The 20735-nt window shown below is 35.8% G+C and overlaps 1 protein-coding gene across 1 annotated transcript in view; it reads right to left on the bottom strand.

The window, feature by feature from the left end:
- The window catches only part of CC2D2B (coiled-coil and C2 domain containing 2B), a 101516-nt gene that overhangs the window by 56248 nt on the left and 24533 nt on the right, over positions 1-20735 (bottom strand). The window contains exons 11-16 of the mRNA XM_082406564.1: positions 15706-15803; positions 11176-11316; positions 6265-6373; positions 5951-6069; positions 3471-3648; positions 668-818 (exon numbers count right to left, since the gene is read on the bottom strand). Coding sequence (XP_082262690.1) covers positions 668-818; positions 3471-3648; positions 5951-6069; positions 6265-6373; positions 11176-11316; positions 15706-15803 — 796 coding nt within the window. The remainder of the gene's footprint in view (positions 1-667; positions 819-3470; positions 3649-5950; positions 6070-6264; positions 6374-11175; positions 11317-15705; positions 15804-20735) is intronic.

Genomic DNA, 20735 nt, shown 5'->3' with positions numbered 1-20735 from the left:
TCCTCCCTCATTTTCTGTTCTCCCCTGGTTCCTTTGCCTACTTATTTTCTTCTCTCTCCTCCTTGCTCACTCATTCATACTCCCTTTCTTTTTACCAGCTGGATGCAGCAATTGCAAAACCCCTAGGAAGGTGAAAGAGAAGGGAGCTGGGGGAGAAGAGGAATGACAGCATTCTGGCAGACATGCTAACTTAAATTTAATTGCAGGAGGAGTAAAATCAATTGAACAACTATAAACAAAAACATCGCTTCTTCTTTCCTCTCTCCTTTACCTCTTCCTTCCCCTCTCTTTCTCTTCCTCCCTCCCCTATTCAGTTCAAAGGTGAATCAACCTGTCCTGGAGCATCTTTAAGATTTACTAAAGGAGAGGCAGAGGCAGAGCAGCCTACCCATTCAGGAGTGGAGCTCACATTCCAGAGAGCATAGCGCCCTTGTCTCAGATGTCCTAGGAAAAGCAAAGGGGCTAATCCCGAATTTTAGATATCCCAAAGATCTGATTCAAGTCAAAGTTTTAAAAATTAGTTTAATGTCTGGAAGAAGAACTTAATTCATTTTTAACCTAATATTGTAAATACAGGATTCTTTATTCATATAAATGACCCAGGGTCATTTAGGATATGGAACTCATGAAGAAAATAGGAGGGAAGAAACATTTTTAATAAACTTACTGCTTCCTACTTCTCCATATGCAGGTATGACCAGCTTATCAGAGCTAAATTCCACATATTCCAAAACAGTTTTGCCTTTTAGCTCTGTGTTTTTAGGTAAGGGTAAATATAGTTTTGCCAATAAGCTTGTCCTTTTACTTATTTCATAAACCTAAATATAAAAGAAATGGTTGATAAATCACTGAGAGTACAAAATAGAAAAAGAACTAAAATAAAGATCATCACTAACATAATGCTTTTAAAAATACTAGAATGTAAAATAGGTATTGCTCTATAGCATTTGATCCACATGATTGTGAGAAAAGTAGATAATCCTATGTATTTAAAAGTATAATGCCTTTTACTGGTTTCAAAGAAAATCAATTGAATAAAAGGATTACAAATACAGTTCTGTGAATATAGTACATATAACACAATACCCGAATAACTTACTTTTGTGTAGCACTTTTAAAATTCTTTATCTCATTTAAACCTGATAAAAATTATAGGAAATAGGTATTATTCTTCCCATTTTGTTAATGAAGAAGTGGATTCTCTATATGAAACTATATTAAATTTTATTAAAAGTGATAGAAACCCAGGTGAAGTGCTTAAGAAAAGGGGAGATTTGTTGGCTCATGGAATCCAAGGACAGGTTAAACAAGCTATGGGGCAGGGAAGGGAGGAAAAGTCCCAGAAGGAGTAAGGGAGTTGCTGAGTAGACTGTCCCATAGATGTCCACTGGGTACTAACCCAGGTCTTCTGATTCTGTATGCTGTGCTTTCTACTATAATTCCATCAATGCCATAAGTACAAACCGAAATTTTTTTCAATAGAAAAATCTCATTTTGACTTACACTGTGTTATCAGTGTTTGGGGAAACAGTGATATGTGTTCTAAGAAGAAGGAAATCAAGGGGGGTGGTAAATGCCCCGTGAAAGATAAAAAAGAATGTACCAATCAAAAGGATAGTTGATTAACCAAGAAAGCAGGGGAAAAGGAAAGACAAAGAGGCAAATATTTTTCTGGTCATCTAAATACTGTCCCTGTTAGAGTGCATTTAACCCAACACATTGGTCCCTTTGACAAAGGCATCCCTAATACAGAAAGGTTTGTAGGGGTTATAGCTAATGGACTTAAAGTATTTAGGTCTGTGAAAAAATTTTCTTACTGTAAATTAGTAAATTGACTAACTAAAATGAGACAATGAACTGATAAATATATTCAAATGTTGAATTGGCATTCTGATTTTACACATCATCCTTGTAAATTTATTTAGGGTATGTAGATGCATTCTCATGGAACTGTTAAATCCAGTTTCTGAGACTGCAGAGCTGGAGGCCAGATCCTGGATGGTAGCAAATGTAAATGTAGAGAATTCTACCTGGAATCTCCCCAGAGACAGACTGGTCTCCTAATGGAAGCTATCAACACCACTGTGTGGCTGAGATGGAGTGTGAAGAATGAAAATAGGCATCATAAGTGGAGAAACTAGAATATTCAAAACTCTAAGTAGGAAATTGCAAGGATGTACAGAAAAAACAAGCAGTTCAGTTTGGCTGAAGTGAAGAAAGAGTAAAGAAGAATAGTAAGAAGAAAACTAGAAATGTAGGTTAGAATCTGTTAGTCTAGGGCATATAGATTTATTTAGCAAGTTAATGGTGCGATTTATCCCTAGATAGATTCCTTTCTTTCCCTGCCTCTTGTTTTGTTAAGATCATGTGCTAATTCATGGGATGATGAGGGATTCAAAATACACACTTATCTATTTTGGGAGGGGGCAGATTTTAAACTTCAAGTGGTTGGATTATTATATCACAATTTATTTTAGGTACAATAGTAGGAAAGTGTAGTCAGTATATTTTTTAAATAGAAATTTCAACAGAGGTACATTTTAAGATGATAGTAACTTGACAGCTCAGATGAACAAAATGAATACAGCTTTTGATCAGGGATAGCACAAAATTATTTTAGGCATTGAAAAATAACTTTGATTTAGATTTGTAATAATAATCTTCTCCCCATACCTCAAACTCCACCCCACACTCACATACACAAATCTTTTTATCTTTACTTTTATTTATTTTTATTTTTTTGGGGGGGGTATAGTTGTTTTACAATGTTGTGTTAGTTTGTACTGTACAGCGAAGTGGAGTTCCCTGTGCTATACAGCGGGTTCTCATTAGTTAACAAATCTTTACTCCCTCCTAACTTTTCTTTCAGCTCTAGGTGCAAGTTTAACCCTTATATTAACCATCTTGTCTAAACTCCTTTACTGTCTCTAATTTTTCTCCATCATCCTATTTTCTTCTTCTTTTAGTGAAGGGATTCTTATGGTGGGGTGTTTGGGCAGGAATCAGGGGTCTGCTGTATGTGTGTTCTTTCATCAGATTCTTAAAGGGATCCAAAATTTTTTAAAAAGATGAACAAATATATCAAGAGACTGAAATCACCAAGTCAAGGCTGGGGCAATTTGGAGAAATCATTCAACACTTACAATAGCTATACTACTCATAGTTTAAACAGCTCTCTTCTACCTCACTAACAAATGAATAATAATGCTGCACATCTAGGGTTGGCAAGAATTTTAGCAGGAAAGAAGTATTTAGAACAACTACAAATCAAATAATTTTGTACTTACAGCTATTAATAAAAGACTATTGATGAATTATAAATATATTATTTATAAATATCTTGTCTACCCATATAGATCAGTCATCTCAATATAAAAGAACTTACTCATCACATATAACAGTAGCTAACAAGAAATTTAAAATTATGTATGTCATAAAATAAGATACAAAATTAAATGACAATGGCATACCTCCAAACAAATTGTTTCAGGCCAATATATTAACTGAATATTGAAAATTTGTTGAAACATGACTTTAAAATCAAACTGTAGGGGAGATACTGAAGTGCAAGAAACCTGTTTATTGTTGTATAATATTTTAATAGAATATTTAAGCTTCTGAATTTTGGCTCTCCTCCTTTGTTCGTGCCTAAAAATTAAATAAACCTTTAATGGACCCTTGAAAAGCAAACCAGATATAAAATATTATTCTTTTCAAAATGCACCTCAACATGTTAAAATATGATCATTTTAGAGGACAAATAACATTTGAGCCCAATAACATTTGCCTATATGTGGATAAAAGCCTTTCCTACTCGTCAAATGTTTTTTTAAAAAGACATTTACTCAAAAATACAAAAAGAACTAAAATTAAGGTACCATAAATCATTCAGCTATTTTACTAAATTATAACTTAAAGAGATTATAGCACTTACCCATTATAAGATGTCTTATGAGAGGAGAAAGCTGAGGGACTTAGGAATGGTGGTGGGGGAGCTTGAATCGAGAATTCAAAAATATTTTCTAACTTTTAAAAGACACACACACACTCACACACACCATGTCTTCAATAACCTCAAGGAGGTGGCTCTAAGTCAATAGGCTTGCTGTGTCCTCTTAAAGGTCTTTGTGAATCTCTTTAGGCTTTAGGTTGTATACCTTTTTTTCCCCAGGACATTGTTTCTCTGAACCCAAAGATCAGACAGGCAAGCCAGAGAGGTTACTTTCCTGGGGCTGCTATGAAAACACTTTTTGGGGAAGAAATTGATCCACTCAATGATATGAGACTACCAAAGAGAGTCTTCAATCCATCCATTCATTTGTTCACTCAACCAACATTTACTGAATGTCTTCTCAGCTGCAAGGCAACTGACCTAATGATATTTAAGACTTGATCCTGCTTTTCAGAAGGTAGAAGACTAGCTGGAAGATAAGCCATAGGTTGAAAAATAAAATCCCCTTCTGTTCTCCATCCTAATCATCCTATAGGCCAGTATCTCCCTGCCCCCATATCTGCTCATCTTCTCTGTAACCTTCTCAGAGGGTTATGGGACAAAAGATTACTTACTCTTCCTGTCTCCCTGTAGGCCTTTTTTGACCTTCCTCCCAATTACCTTTAAAGAAATAGTTTCATAAAATAAGTCCTCTGAAAGTAGTTTAAATAATGAGCTTATGAACTGATTATGAAAATTTGTTAATTTGGGATTATATTTATCCTCATGAAATCTTGCCTTTTTCTTCACCTGTAAACTCTTTTTAATTTTTCTTTAATCCCTGTACTCCTTTCACCTCTATCCTTGACATCAGTATATTATTGTTTTCTAGAGAATCAATTCTTATTCAACTAGACATTTTAAATGGATAATGACAGCAGTGCCACATGACAACAATAGCTTTGAAAAGATATAAAGCATTATATTGCCTTTTGCCTTGACCTCCACTAAGTTTTAGCCTAGGCTTTCCGGCACAGATATCTTCCTCCTTCTCTTTCTCCTTTTTACTTCCAACTTCCATTTTATGGTTATTCTCTTGTCCTCATTTAGATTGTCCTTTTGCATGGATGTCTTACATAATAAATCATCTTGGGCCCTTTTTGGAAGTAGGTGTAGAACAAATAAAACATTGCTTCACTGCTGCACTTCTCTAGTCAGAAAGAAGGTAATGATAATTGTGCCTTTGTGTTTGCTACTCTTTATGTTCATTTAAAAGTTTAACCACCTATTCATTCATTTAATGAAGATTAGTATTTATTGGGCACACACTACCTTCCAACACCATGCTAAATGATGCACATTCACAGTACTCAGAGATGAATCTGTACCAAGTGTTCCATGGGACAGAGATGTTGGAAAGTTGTACCTAGTTCAGTGCTCTAAGTTGCTACATCCTCTTTAAGGGAGATGAGATCCAAAGGCTTAGAGATGGGAGAAATGGGAATCGGCATGACATCTGTTTATGCATGGATGTCCTAGGAGTAGGGAGAAAACCTTAAAGCTCAAGGAAGAAGTCACAACTGAGAAGGAAAGAAGCTTGCATTGTCAAAGTAGAAAATTGTCCAGAGGGCCTTTTCTATACCAAACACTTTCTGTGAAAGCCAGGAGGTCCTTCAACAAGCAAGGGTGACCATATAACCTTATTTTTCACAGTGGCTTTATATTCCACCTATCTATACCTGAACAAAAATTACTACCGTAGCAAAACAAAAAACAATCATCAGTCTAAACTGAGTTATGTCCCACCTCAGTCATGAATTAGAAGTGTGACCCCCATCTCTAAGATGAAGATAATACCATAGAGCTATGATGGCAATTAAATGTGCAAATATATTTTTTAAACTCAGCATGCTAAGTGCCTGGTATATGGTACTCACTCAAGAAATCTAACGTTATTAAAAAAACAATACAATTACTAGACAATATATAATGAAGAAATAATCCTTTAAAAATGCTTACAGTGAACATCTAGATAAGTTTGTTAATTCTGCTGTGAAAGAAAGTTGTGGCATCAAGGTAATTGGATTTATTCTTTCAATATCTATTTCTTCAAATTCTGAAGCTAAATATGAGAAGCTCTAGAAACAGAAAAATAAATATATAATTTATAATGTAAGTTCATTGCTTAGGACAATTATTCTTAAAATTAAACTTTATTTCTTATATTTGTCATTTTCTTGGGTAACTGTTACAAATACCAAGATTTCCTATTCTACCAAACAAATATTATAACTAGTTAAGATGAGTTGAATGTTATTTTGCAATATAAATACCTCCTGTTTCTCCCCATTCTTAAATGCTTTTCCTTCAGTTTTCTTCTGAGTCTCAGACATTTTTGACAATTCTTCTTGTTTTTGTTCATCACATTTATTCATTTTCATCCTAATTAATAATAAATAGAATTATTTAAAGCAGGAATAATGGATTTGAGAGTTGTTAGAGATCTTGCCAACACACACACACACACACACACACCACAATTTCTTACATAAAATAATTTTACATCCCAAGGAAATTATCAGTATGATACACACACATATATATGTATATACATAAAACTTCATAAACTTGTTCTTAGTTTTCACAGATTTCTCCCTACTTAGTGTCTTCAGCCTTTTCTAAGGACATCAAGAAACCTCTCTGGTGAGAATAAGTAACCAAGGGGGACGGAAGATATAAATTTAAGGGCACATGCCATGTTTCCTCTCATTTTGCTTCCTCTCATATTTTAAAAAAAATTTTTGGCCTTGCCACATGGCATGCAGGATCTTAGTTCCCCGACCAGGGAGCGAACCCGTGCCCCCTGTAGTAGAAGCATGGAGTCTTAACCCCTGGACTGCCAGGGAAGTCCCTCTCATATTTTTTAAGCTGTGAGAACATGAGCATGTGTAAGGGCAGGACACTATAGGAATATTAAGTGGTAAATCTCAGTTATACTCCTTGGGGTTTATGCATAAACAGTAAGCAGTTCATGACATTACTACTACCACTACTACAACTACCACCACCACCACCACCACTAACAACAACGACAACTACTACTACTACTATCACTACTACAACTAGTACCACCACCACTAACAACAACGACAACTACTACTACTATCACTACTACAACTAGTACCACCACCACTAACAACAATGACAACTATTACCACTACTACTATCACTACAACTACCACCACCACCACCACCACTAACAACGATGACAACTACTACTACTATTATCACTCCTACAACTAGTACCACCACCACCACCACCACTACCACTAATAACTACTACTACTACCACCACTACTACTAGTAGTAGTAGCAGCAGCTAACTTTTACATTGTACTTACTAAGCACATGCCAGGCAATATTCTAAGTACTTTACACATATTAACTCATTTAATTCTCACAGCAACCCTACGAAGTAGGTATTACTATTATTCCTCTTCTATTAGTAGTCCAGCAAAACCCCAGTTCTCCAGAACCCTTTCAGAAAATAATTGGTCTGGGAGTTGACTTTATTCTTTTCAGTTCAAAGTTCAGTTTTTTATTTTTAGTCTTTTAAAAAGGAGATTCTTTGATAAGTATTATATGCTCTGTTGGGAATAGAAAATGGTGCAGCTGCTTTGGAAAACAGTCTGGCAGTCCTCAAAATGTTAAGCACTGAGTTACCATATGATCTGGCAATTCCATTCCTAGGTATATACCCAAGAAAAATAAAAACTATATCTACACACGTGAGGAGTGACTTCTAATAGGAAGATAGTTCTACTGGGGGGGGGTGCCTAAAATGTTATAAAATGTTAATTGTGATGATGCTCGCACAATGCTGTGAACATACTAAAAACCATTGAACTGTACACTTTAAATGGATGCACTGTATGGTATGTGAATTATATCTCATTATCATTGTAAAATATCATATGCTTTTTGCCTTCTGCAGTAAAATATAGGGAACCTAGTGTAGATACTACCTATATGGGCTAGAGACCAGACTACCTGTGTTGAAGCCCAGACCCATTACTGACACTATGGAATTTGGGCAAGTTACTTAAGTACTCTATGCCTTACTTTTCTCATCTGAAAATTGGGTTGTTATGAGAATTAAATGCACTAATTCATGTAAAGTGCTCAGTCCAGTGCTTGGAGTATAACAAACACTCAACAAATATTATTATTATTTTCCTCTGCTTCAGGGTAATCAATATGAAAGTCAATTAACTTACTGTTTAATCCAATGGCTCTCAAACTTTGTCACATGTTAAAATCACCTGGGGATATTTTTAAAGTTCCTGATGCCCAGACCATACTTCGTACCAATTAAATCATAATAGTGGTTTTTAGATCTCTCCCAGGTGATTCCAGGGTAGAGTAACTTAGGCAATGTACAGTATTCAGACAATAGGTGTTTTAACAGGCAGTCTCTTTTTGAGGAGATCACTGAGACAGTGGTCTGGGTTCCACAGCTTCCTCCTTTCTATTCAGTAGCTCTGGGAAATGACATGGATTTTCCTGCTTGAATAGCTTGCTCTTTCTGTATCTTTTAAAAGCCCCTCTGACAGTTATCTGGATCCCTTCCAGGTAAGTAGGAGCCTAACAGAGAACACAGGTGAAGACAATATACAGGAATCTGGGTTCACCGTGCTACTTACCAGTGCTGTGGTTTGGGTTCAGTAGCCAAAATACAACAAGGTCTGTGGCTACTTACTCAGGCAGTTTCTCTAAGTTTAATGTAGTGTTGGTAACGTTTGACAAGGAAAATTTATTGCCTGAATGAGAAGACAGGACTATATCCTCAACTTCCTGCTATTTTATTCTGCCACCATCACTTCATAAAACCTGCTCTAATTTCTCAATCAGTAACCTCCATGTGAGGAAATCCAATGAACATTTTTAGTCCTAGACTTAACTGATTCTTCAGAAGCATTAAACACTATTAACCCTCCCTCCTATTTAAAATACTCCCCTTTCTTTGCCTCTGTGGCAAAACACTCTAACTGGTGTTTCTCTGTCCCTCCTCTGGTTTCTCCTCCTCTATCAAGCCATTCAAGGCAGTTTCTCAAGACTTAGCTCTCGGCCCTCTTTTCATCTCATTCTCTACCCTCTCCCTAACCAGATTCATGTACACACATGGCTTCAATTACTATTACTCTGCCACAAAATTCAGCATTTTTCTTTCTAGTACAAACCATACATCCAGCTGCCCATTCAGTTGCTTTATTTAGGGATGTCTCAAAAGCTTATCAAATTCGATATGCCCAAAACCAAATATATGAAGAAAAGATAACCTGAGCTCAGTGTCTAGGTCCCAGGTCTTCCTGTCATAAGTACTGTCTTTCACATAGGCCTGGCTACAAGCTTATTCAATCAGGGTTTACAAGGTGAAGGCCTGTGGTGAGGTTGCTGGCGATACACTTAGCCTGGAAACAGAGTTCCCAGGAGCATCTTCAAACATCAGCTTTTCTAGTTGATCAGAATGATACTTTGCTCTTTGTAGTGAGGTGGATGGACCTAGAGTCTGTCATACAGAGTGAAGTTAAGTCAGAAAGAGAAAAACAAATACTGTATGCTAACACATATATATGGAATCTAAAAAAAAAATGGTTCTGATGAACCTAGGGGCAGGACAGGAATAAAGACACAGATGTAGAGAATGGACTTAAGGACACGGGGAGGGGGAAGGGGAAGCTGGGACGAAGTGAGAGAGTAACATTGGGCATATATACACTACCAAATGTAAAATAGATAGCTAGTGGGAAGCAGCCGCATAGCACAGGGAGATCAGCTTGGTGCTTTGCGACCACCTAGAGGGGTGGCATAAGGAGGGTGGGAGGGAGGCTCAAGAGGGAGGGGATATGGGGATATATGTATGCATATAGCTGATTCACTTTGTTATACAGCAGAAACTAACACAACATTGTAAAGCAATTATACTCCAATAAAGATGTTAAAAAAAAAAGAATGATACTTTGCTCAAGTGAAATGCCCCATTTTAGGGTAGCTGGGGCTAGCTAGTCCTGTTGCGGCCAAACTCATCACTGACACTGTGGGGTTTAGTTCAGAAGTCTACAGGAGCAATCTGGAGAGGCAAACCCAAGCCAAAGTCCACTGGGAAAGTTGAATGGTAAATGTCAGAAGGAACAAATGCAAAGGGCCTCAGGTGGGATTGGAGTTTAGTAGAATAAGAGTAGGTGGTGAGCAGGCAATATTGGTCCAGAGCTACCGTTCTGAACAAGCTTATTGCATCTGTGACTCTCCTTTTCTGAAGAGGGGTTCATAATGCACGAGTGTGTTAGACCGGTTTAAAAGATGAGAGGCAAGTCAGCAAGTTTACGTGAATTCAGGAGCCTAAGATAAACAAAGTCCATGCAGGGTTAGGTTTAGAAACTGTCAGAAGCACTTTTGTTAAAAACTACTACAGCAGGAAAAACAATCAACAAAGCTAAACATCTTTCTTAATTGCCTGAAATTATAGTAATCTTTTATAGTTTTGAAAAACAAAAGACCCAGGACAACGGCTTGTGGGAGAGAACCAGTTATTTCACTGTGGGTTCACAATATTTCACTGTGGGTTCACAAACAGCTTAAGAAGTGATTAACAAGCAAAGTTTTTAATTTGTAACTATCTCCTCCACTAGATATGTTTTTGTGACTTACATGTTCCATCTAGAAGTATGATTGCTGGGTCTATGTTTAACTTTATCAAAAAGTGCCAAACTGTCTCCAAAGTAGCTGCGCCATTCTGCATTTCCACCAGCCATCAGTGAGAGTTCCTGTTGCTTTGCCAGCATTTGTTATTGCCTTTTTCTTTTCTTTCTTTCTTCTCTCTATTCTTTTTTTTTTTTTTTTTTGGATTTTAGCCATTCTAATAGGTGTGTAGTGTATCCCACTGCAGTTTTAGTTTACATTTCCCTATTGACATAACATAACGTTGAGCATTGTTTCCTGTGTTCATTTGCCTTCCATATACCTTCTTTAATGAAGTGTCTGTTCAAATATTTTGCCCATTTTTAAATTGAGTTGTCTTATTAAGTTGTAAGTATTGTTTATACATTCAAAATACAAGTTCTTTGTTGACTACGTCAAATAGTTGACTAGCTTCTGGATTTTCTTTTCCAAGTTACTGTGACTTCCCAGTTATTCGTGGGCAGCTCCTCAGGAGACCTATAAGAACAAATAGAGCAGCCACTCACCTCTGAAACTGCAATTTTATCGAGGTGCTTGTAAACCCTTGGCGTTGTCGAAGGGATTTCATCTGTTTCCAAGTCCATAATATACTGTGTAGCAGGGAGAAGTCCTTTTCCTTTTCTAAATCATAGAGCTGTTTTGTATTACTACAATAATGTTAGATTAAAAATATGTTAGTGGGGTTTCCCTGGTGGTGCAGTGGTTAAGAATCTGCCTGCTAATGCAGGGGACATGGGTTTGAGCCCTGGTCTGGGAAGATCCCATATGCCGCGAAGCAACTAAGCCCGTGAGCCACAACTACTGAGCCCATGCGCCACAACTGCTGAGCCTGCGCTCTAGCACCCGCAAGCCACAACTACTGAGCCTGCGTGCCACAACTACTGAAGTCTGCGTGCCTAGAGCCTGTGCTCTGCAACAAGAGAAGCCACCGCAATAAGTCTGCACACCGCAATGAAGAGTAGCCCCTGCTCACCACAACTAGAGAAAGCCCGCACGCAGCAATGAAGACCCAATGCAGCCAAAAACAAATAAATAAAATAAATAAATTTTAAAAAATATATTAGTGGATTAGAACTACAGTACAAGTCATTACAAATGGCCTGGAAGAATGTATTGTACTAACTCTTCTGGGCCCTTCCACCCTTCCTTTTTTTTTTCATTTTACCCACATCTTGTTGTAGAGAATGAAATTCCATTTAGAGATTCATACCTCTTAAAGATTTTTCACTATTCAAAACTGCTCTGCTAACATCCATGTATTTCCAGATTTTCTGGACATTCTGTAGTATATTTCTTATACATTTTTTCAGATTAACAATTAGAACCATTGCTTCAAATTTAGAGGTACTTTGCCTGATGGGTAGTGAGTGGATTATTTGGATGTTGAAGTAATATACTATTACTGGTTTCCTGACTTTGCAAACACACTATAGTAAAGCAAATTATGCTGATTGACTTTCTAATATTAAATCATCCTTGCATTCCTGGAATGACCACAGTTTAGCTATATTATTTGATAAAATTCTGTTTAGCTATTTCATGAATGAAATTGGGTTGCAGTATTTTTTGTATTGTTGTTAGGTTTTAATTTCAAGGATAAGATAACCTCATAAACTGAAGTCCCGAGTTTATCAATTTTTTATCAAACATCTGGATTTGTTGATTCTATCCTAGCTTTCTTATTAATTTCTGTTCTCTTTATTTCATTCCTTCTATCCTTTTCCCTAGCTTTCTAAGAAAGATGCTTAGCTCATTAATTTTCAACCTTTCTTTTTCTCTAACATATGTATTTAAATAATCAAATTTTCCTCTGAGAATTATTTTAGCTGTATCTCACAAATTTTGATACATATTAGCTTTTTATCAGTAAATTCAAAACATTTTCCAATGATCAATATGATGTCTTCTCTGGCTAACAAATTATTTAGACCTGTATTTCTTAATTTCCAAACATATGGAGATTTCCTAACAATATTTTTTGCATTTTTGTATTGGGTTTCTGCACTAAATGATTTAAATCCTTTGAATATATTGAGACTCTGAGATTTGTTGAGATAACGTAAGGTCAATTTTTGTAAATGTTCCATGTGTTCTTGAAGACAGTGGTATTTTGCAGTTGTTAGGTACAATATTCTACAAATACACCAAGTCAAGTCTATTAAGCATGTTGTTCAAATCTTCTATATCCTTAATAAGATTTTTTGGTTTATTTATTCCATCAATTACTGAGAGGAATGTGTTAAAATTGCCCAATACATTTGTGAATTGCTATTTTTCCTTATATTCCTGTCAAATTTTGCTTTATATATTTTGAAGCCATATGATATGCATATATGTATATGTCTGTGTGTGTGTGTGTGTGTATGCACATGTGTGAATTAAACCATATATTCTGATGTAGTCCTCTAGCTCTAGTAAAGCTTTTTGCCTTAAAGATCTATTTTATCTTATACTAACTTAGCTATGCCAGCTTTCTTTTGTTAGTGTTTATGTGGCATATTTTTTCCATTATTTTATTCTCTAACTTTCTATATCCCTATGCTCTAGATAAGTCTCTCCTAAATAACATATAACTGGATTTTTAAAAATCCAATTATTGGGCTTCCCTCGTGGCACAGTGGTTAAGAATCTGCCTGCCAATGCAGGGGACACGGGTTCGAGCCCTGGTCCAGGATGATCCCACATGCCACGGAGCAACTAAGTCCGTGCGCCACAACTACTGAGCTCATGTGCCACAACCACTGAAGCCCATGTACATAGAGCCCGTGCTCCGCAACAAGAGAAGCCACCGCAGTGAGAAGCCCGCGCACTGCAACGAAGAGTAGCCCCTGCTTGCCACAACTAGAGAAAGCCCACGCGCAGCGACGAAGACCCAATGCAGCCAAAAATAATAAAAATAAAATAAAATAAAATTCAGACATAACTGCCACAAAGAAAAATTCCAGAAAAAAATCCAATTATTTTAATCCAGTCTAGATAAAAATGGATCACTTAACTCACTTAGATATATTTAGGTTTAACTCCACCATTTTCTTTTATGCTTTCTCCTTGTCTCATCAGTCTCTACAGTCCCTTTTCTCTCTATTTTTTTTTTTTTTGCCTTCTTTTGGATTGTTTGAGTATTTTCTTATTACCCTATTTTCCTCTTCAATTGATTTGGAAGATATATTTAATTCTCTTTCTTTAGAGGTCACAAGTTAAAATCTAAGTCCTTGATTTATCAAAGTCTAATATTAAGCTTTACCTTTATTCTCCTCCTAGTCAATGCAAATATCTTTAATTAAATTAACCCTTCTCCATTCTTTACTCCATTCTAAAAGTTTTATATTTTAACTCTCTCTGTATTTTTATACACTGTAAGACATCATTACATCACTACAGGATTGTTCATTGAGACTTACCCACATATTTACCACTCTCTTTGCTCCTCAATCCTTCCTTACTTGCTCTGTGTTCCTTATGCCAATGACTGTTCTTTGCCTTAAGTTGTAGTTAATTTTATAAATAACACTAGTTTGTTTTGTAAATACTGAAGGTTTCTGTTCATTCACTCATTCATTCAACTAACATTTATTGAGAGTTCACTATGTGCCAGTACTTGTACAAGGCATATGTCAACTTCCTCAAGTAATATTGTTTGCATTTAACTAGGTTATTCTAGGAAACCAATTATTTAAAACAACTTGCCTCTAGTGGTTAAGAGCTTGTAGAGCCATTTCAGGTCAATGGGCAGAGAGTCAGGGAAATTCTTTAACTATCAAATCACTCTCACAGTTGTCATATCTTTGTGCATAGTTTAACTTTCTACCCAATGAGTACCTCCCAGAGAGCTTTCCTGCTTTTGGAGATTCCTTGACACATAATCATGTGTTGACTTGAAATTAATTTTCCAGTTATTTTATTCTTTCCTAACTTCTCTTCCCAATGAGTCTATCAGCCAATGATTCCCAGCTTGTAGATCACGTTTTTTTACAGGGGTCCTTAACTCTATATACTATCTGAGTATTGTTTTTAGACTGAATTAATAATATATCTTGCACATATGTGTATGTGGACTAATTCTCAAACATATACAAACACTTGAGATAAATATAATCCAAGCCAATTGAAAGGTATTAATAAGTTCAGAGTAGTTTTTAATCAACATGTATTTTTTAAAAATAGACTGTAAAACTACAACTACTTTCATGTGACACTTCTATGAAATATTCTTACACAAAAATGAGTTTTTACGAAAGGTTGGAACCATTTCTATAACTGCCTAAAGACTAAGGATCTTCAGCAATCCCACTCCTGGGTATATACCCAGAAAAAATGAAAACTCTAATTCAAAAAGATACATGCACCCCAATGTTCATAGCAGCACTATCTACAATAGCAAAGACATGGAAACAACCCCCAAGGGCCCATCAACAGATGATTGGCTTAAGAAAAAAAAAATACACATACACAACCACACACACACACACACTGGAATATTACTCAGCCATAAAAAAGAACGGAATAGTGTAATTTGCAGCAACATATGGACTTAGAGAATATTTTACTTATGAAGTAAGTCAAAAAGAGAAAGACAAATACTATATGACATCACTTATATGTGGAATCTAAAAAATAATACAAATGAATCTATACACAAAACAGAAACAAACTCCAGACATAGAAAAGAAATTTATGGTTACCAAAGGGGAGAAGGAGGGAAGCAGGAACAAATTATAAGTAATGGATTAACAGATACAAACTACTATACCTAAAATAGACAAGCAACAAAGATTTACTGTATAGCACAGGGAATTATATTCAATATCTTATAATAACCTATAATGGAATATAATCTGAAAAAAATACAACTGAATCACTTTACTGTACACCTGAAACTAACAAAATATTGTAAATCAACTATACTTCAGTTTAAGAAAAAGAGTAAGGATATTGTTATTTTCTTATTTTATATCATCCATAGCATTGTACTATACCCTGTCTAAAGAAATTACTTAATAAATGCTTGATGAATACATGAATGGCCTAAAACCTACCTTATCTGCCAATAATAATCCTGTAAAGATTTTCTGGTCAGCTGGCTTGTTTCCAAATTTTCATTTGCTAATTTGGTAGCATCCTTCAGTGCTTTAAGCTACAACAAAGAAAAGAGCTTTTTTGGTACATTTCATCCACTTGTTACCATCACACCAATTCACCTGTAGGTCTAGGTATGAGCAGCAGAAGCACAAGTGTATAACTTTTTGTGTATTACTGTCTTGTCTTCCAAAATATATTTTATATAAGCACCTTGGGGCAGAACTGAGAAGAGCCTCAATATTTGTCTAAGAAACAAACATTATACCTTGAAACTTCTAAGTAATTAGTTTATCAATTAATATAAAGAAATGCCAATCAATCAAGATGGCATATTGAGCACAGGAATCTTATCTTATCTTCTATGTAAAATCCCATGGTTACAGAAAAGATATCTATCTCTCTTTATCCATATCCACTACCATCATCACAACCATACCTATACATGTATTTTATAACTATATCTACACATCTATATTTCACAATAAAAGAATAAGTGTATAACAACATAGGATAACAAGTAAAATAAAATCAGCAAAATATACGGAGGAAAGTATAAAACAGACAGAAATATCCACCAAGAATATCAACAGAGAAATAAAACCAGAGGAAACAAAACCCTAAAACGTGCAAAAGTTGTCTATCACAGTTAGGGACAGTTTGTGGCAACTCCAAGACTAGAGCCAACTGATATAAACTTTTACTGGCAGACATGAGAAGACCTCAACAAATGTGAAGACATACTACATTCCTAGATGAGGAAACCCAATTTTTTATAAAGATAAAATTTCTTTCAAAATTAATATAACAATGCAATTACAATAAAAATGGTAATACGATCTTTTTTAAAATTTTTATTGGAGTATAGTTGATTTACAATGTTGTATTAGTTTCAGGTGTACAGCGAAGTGAATCAGTTATACATATATCCACTTTTTTTTTTTAGATTCTTTTGGTAATAGGATCTTTATTTTTTTTAATTTATTTATTTTATTTATTTCTTTTTGACTGCGTTGGGTCTTCGTTGCTGCACGCGGGCTTTCTCAGAGGGGGCTACTCTTCGTTGAGATGCGTGGGCTTCTCTTGTTGCGGAGCATGGGCTCTAGGCGCATGGGCTTCAGTAGTTGTGGCTCACGGGCTCTAGAACACAGGCTCAGTAGTTGTGGTGCACGGGCTTAGTTGCTCCGCGGCATTTGGGATCTTCCTGGACCAGGGCTCGAACCCGTGTGCTCTGCATTGGCAGGTGGATTCTTAACCACCGCGCCACCAGGGAAGCCTTGGTAATAGGATCTTTAAAATAGAAGTTGGCAAGCTAATTCTTAGGTTCATATGGAAGATCAACTCTATAAGAATATGCAAATACATCCTAGGAAAAAAACAATGAGGAGGCACTTGTCCTTACACATCATAATTTAATAATTAAACATAGTAATTAAAACAGGGCAGAAACAGACCAATATGTCAGTGGAGTAGATAGTCCTTAAATCTATGTAAATATGTGAAGCTGGTTTACAATAAAGGCAGAATTTTAAATCAGTAGAAATATTAAGCTAACCTTTTAGGGGAAAGAAATTGAGTTGAAGCCTGACCTCACAAAACACAGATATAAGCTCTAGATAGAATAAAAAGTTAGAAATTACATATCACACACACATTATTAGGAGAATATATAGACTCTTTTTTTACATCTTTATTGGAGTATAATTGCTTTACAAGGCTGTGTTAGTTTCTGCTGTATAACAAAGTGAATCAGCTATATGCATACATATATCCCCATATCCCCTCCCTCTTGAGCCTCCCTCCCACCCTCCCTATCCCACCCCTCTAGGTGGTCACAAAGCACCAAGCTGATCTCCCTGTGCTATGCGGCTGCTTCCCACTAGCTATCTATTTTACATTTGGTAGTGTATATATGTCAATGTTACTCTCTCACTTCGTCCCAGCTTCTCCTTCCCCCTCCCCATGTCCTCAAGTCCATTCTCTACGTCTGCGTCATTATTCCTGTCCTGCCCCTAGGTTCATCAGAAGAACCATTTTTTTTTTTTTTAGATTCCATATATATGTGTTAGCATACAGTATTTGTTTTTCTCTTTCTGACTTACTTCGCTCTGTTTGGCAGACTATAGGTCCATCCACCTCACTACAAATAACTCAATTTTGTTTCTTTTTATGGCTAATATTCCATTGTATATATGTGCCACATCTTCTGTATCCATTCATCTGTCAGTGGACACTTCAGTTACTTCCATGTCCTGGCTATTGTAAATAGTGCTGCAATGAACATTGTGGTACATATCTCTTTTCAAATTATGGTTTTCTCAGGGTATATGCCCAGTAGTGGGACTGCTGGGTCATATGGTCGTTCTATTTCTAGTTTTATAAGGAACCTCCATACTGTTCTCCATAGTGGCTGTATCAATTTACATTCCCACCAACAGTGCAAGAGGGTTCCCTTTTCTCCACACCCTCTCCAGCATTTATTGTTTGTAGATTTTTTTGATGATAGCCATTCTGACCAGTGTGAGGTGATACCTCGCTGTGGTTTTGATTTGCATTTCTCTAATGAGTAGTGATGCTGAGCATCCTTAGAAAGGCATCTTTATAATTTTGGTTTGCCAGACACTATTGGTCGCCCTTGAATACTCATTTCTCTTGGTAGGCAGAGCCCCAATTTTGTTCAGTTGCTCAATCTTCTTCCATTTATTTTAGATGTAAACCCTGATGAGTCTAGCCATTTGTAGCAATGTCATTCTTCTCGCCAGTGACTGGTTTAGGCATGATAATGTGATATAATTCTAGGCAATGAGACATGAGGGGAAATCTGCTGTGGTGTAAGGGAAAGGTTGGAGAGGGCTCTCAAAGTGAGACTCTAGGCTGCATATTGTGTGTCTGGCCAGCATGCCTTCAGCTGGAGCAGCCACTCTGTTAGTTCCCATGAGAAGAGCTAACCAAGTCAACTTTCTGAAGATGAAGATTAGAAAGACAGAAAAGCCAGGGTTGTTGATGATATTGTTGAGCCACCAGATTAATCAACTGTAGAGCTGCCCTAACTTCGGACTTTTGATACAGAAGGTAATACTTTTTCCCTATTGTTTAAAGCAATTGAGAGAGAGTTTTCTGTGAGTTGTAACCAAAGGTAGCTGATTGATACAAATCTAGGAAGCTTAGTAAGTGAACAACAAAACTTAAAATCCCCAAAGAAAAAAACTGACAGATTTGACTTCATAAAATTTTAAATATTTCCAAGAGATAAGAAAAATGAAGTTAAAAAAGCAAGAAACAGAATGGGACAAAAATATATAAAACATATTCAAAAGACATATATCTTGTATGGACTTACATCCAGTGTGTGTGTGTATGTGTGTACATGTGTATATACGTATATGTGTATATATATGAAAACTCTTATAAAGATACACAAAGCTACAGAAAAATGGTTAGGACTCTGGGAAGTGGTGTCTGTCCTGTACTGTCAGTGGAAATTCAAACTGAAAACCTTTTTTGGAAAGGCAATTCATTACTCTCTAATAAAATTTAAACTTCATGCACCCTTACCCTTGACCAAAATATTTCACTTCTATGAATCTAGCCTAGATTTCACTTGTGTGAAAGAAGTTTTCACTTGTGTGCTCGAATATATGGGTACAAGGATGTTCATTGCTTTATTATTTGTAATCATAAAAAGATGGAAATGACCTAAGTGTCGTGAATGGGGAGTGATTAAACATATTAAAATACAGGTATATTATGGGTCTATATATAGTGATATGGAAAAAGCTCCAAGATGCAGAATTAATTTTAAAAAACGAAGTTGCCAGATAATACATATGGGAAGATCCAATTTATGTTAAATACTATCAAGGCATATGTATACACACAGATACATGGAAAAGAGAACTTTAAAGCTGTAGTTCAAACCATGAGGTGAAGATTGAAGTAGGTCTTTCACACTTTGAAACTTCTACACTGAATCATTTACAATGAGAATGTACTCCTGTATTACTTGTGTAATTTTTTTAAAACTAGAGGGAAAAATAGCAAAACGCTGCAAAGCTGAGGATCCTTTCTACTCTCTAATACTGTCTGCAGCATTTCTCCTTGTTCTTTAAGTGAGATTCATACTCATATAAAGGGACATATTCCAGTTTCAGAATTCCTTGGATGTCAGTGAGTTTCCCACTACTTTGAACTTGGTTTGAACCCATTGAGAACAAGCAAAGCCATATATTTCACACCAACGGACTAAAAGGATACATACATTATAAATCAGTATTTTGGTAGGAGACCAATGGACACACTCTGTAACACTTGGCCTTCTCTCCTCCTCCCTACTGTTCTTCCCCTCTTTCATTTTAGAAGGGCATGTACATGACCTACCAAATTACTCTTTTTACAATTTACCAGGAAATTGGAGAAAATGTTTATGTGCACATAAAAGAATAAATTGAAGAAAAGTAAAAATCAGCTAAGAAATTACTTTGGGCTCCTAAGAATCAAAATAATAGTAATAATAAAAAACATGTTACAAATAATGATCCCCAAATGTTATTTTATACAGAGAGCCATGCTACATGAAAAACAAATGTAGAGTTTTTATGTACAGTAGTAGATAGTACTCTAGTGAAATATAATTGATATTGCTAGATCAGACTTCAAAAATTACACAATACTATTGGAAAACAGTCTATTAAGTAGAAATCTATAAATCAAGTCACTTTTTCAATGACCTACATCTTAATTTCAGAGTTGATTCCTTCATTTATAAAAACAATGGTCATATGAAACTAAAAGTTAGAATATTCAATATTTGTTTTAGGAAATATTCTGACCTTATTAATTCATGGTTTTCATCTGTTAAGTTCTCCCACACAATTGCTACGTGAAAATTCAATCAAATGGATTAAGTCCTGTAGTTTTTGCACTTGTATTTTAAAAAGCAGATATATTAAGGTACAATTAATTTCCAGCTTATTGGAATATCTTGGTGACT

The sequence above is a fragment of the Balaenoptera borealis genome (assembly GCF_965194805.1).
Source record: "Balaenoptera borealis genome assembly, chromosome: 10".
In the NCBI taxonomy this organism is placed as follows: domain Eukaryota; kingdom Metazoa; phylum Chordata; class Mammalia; order Artiodactyla; family Balaenopteridae; genus Balaenoptera; species Balaenoptera borealis.
The sequence above is the reverse complement of the archived record's forward strand: the minus strand, read 5'-3'. Positions and strand labels throughout refer to the sequence as shown.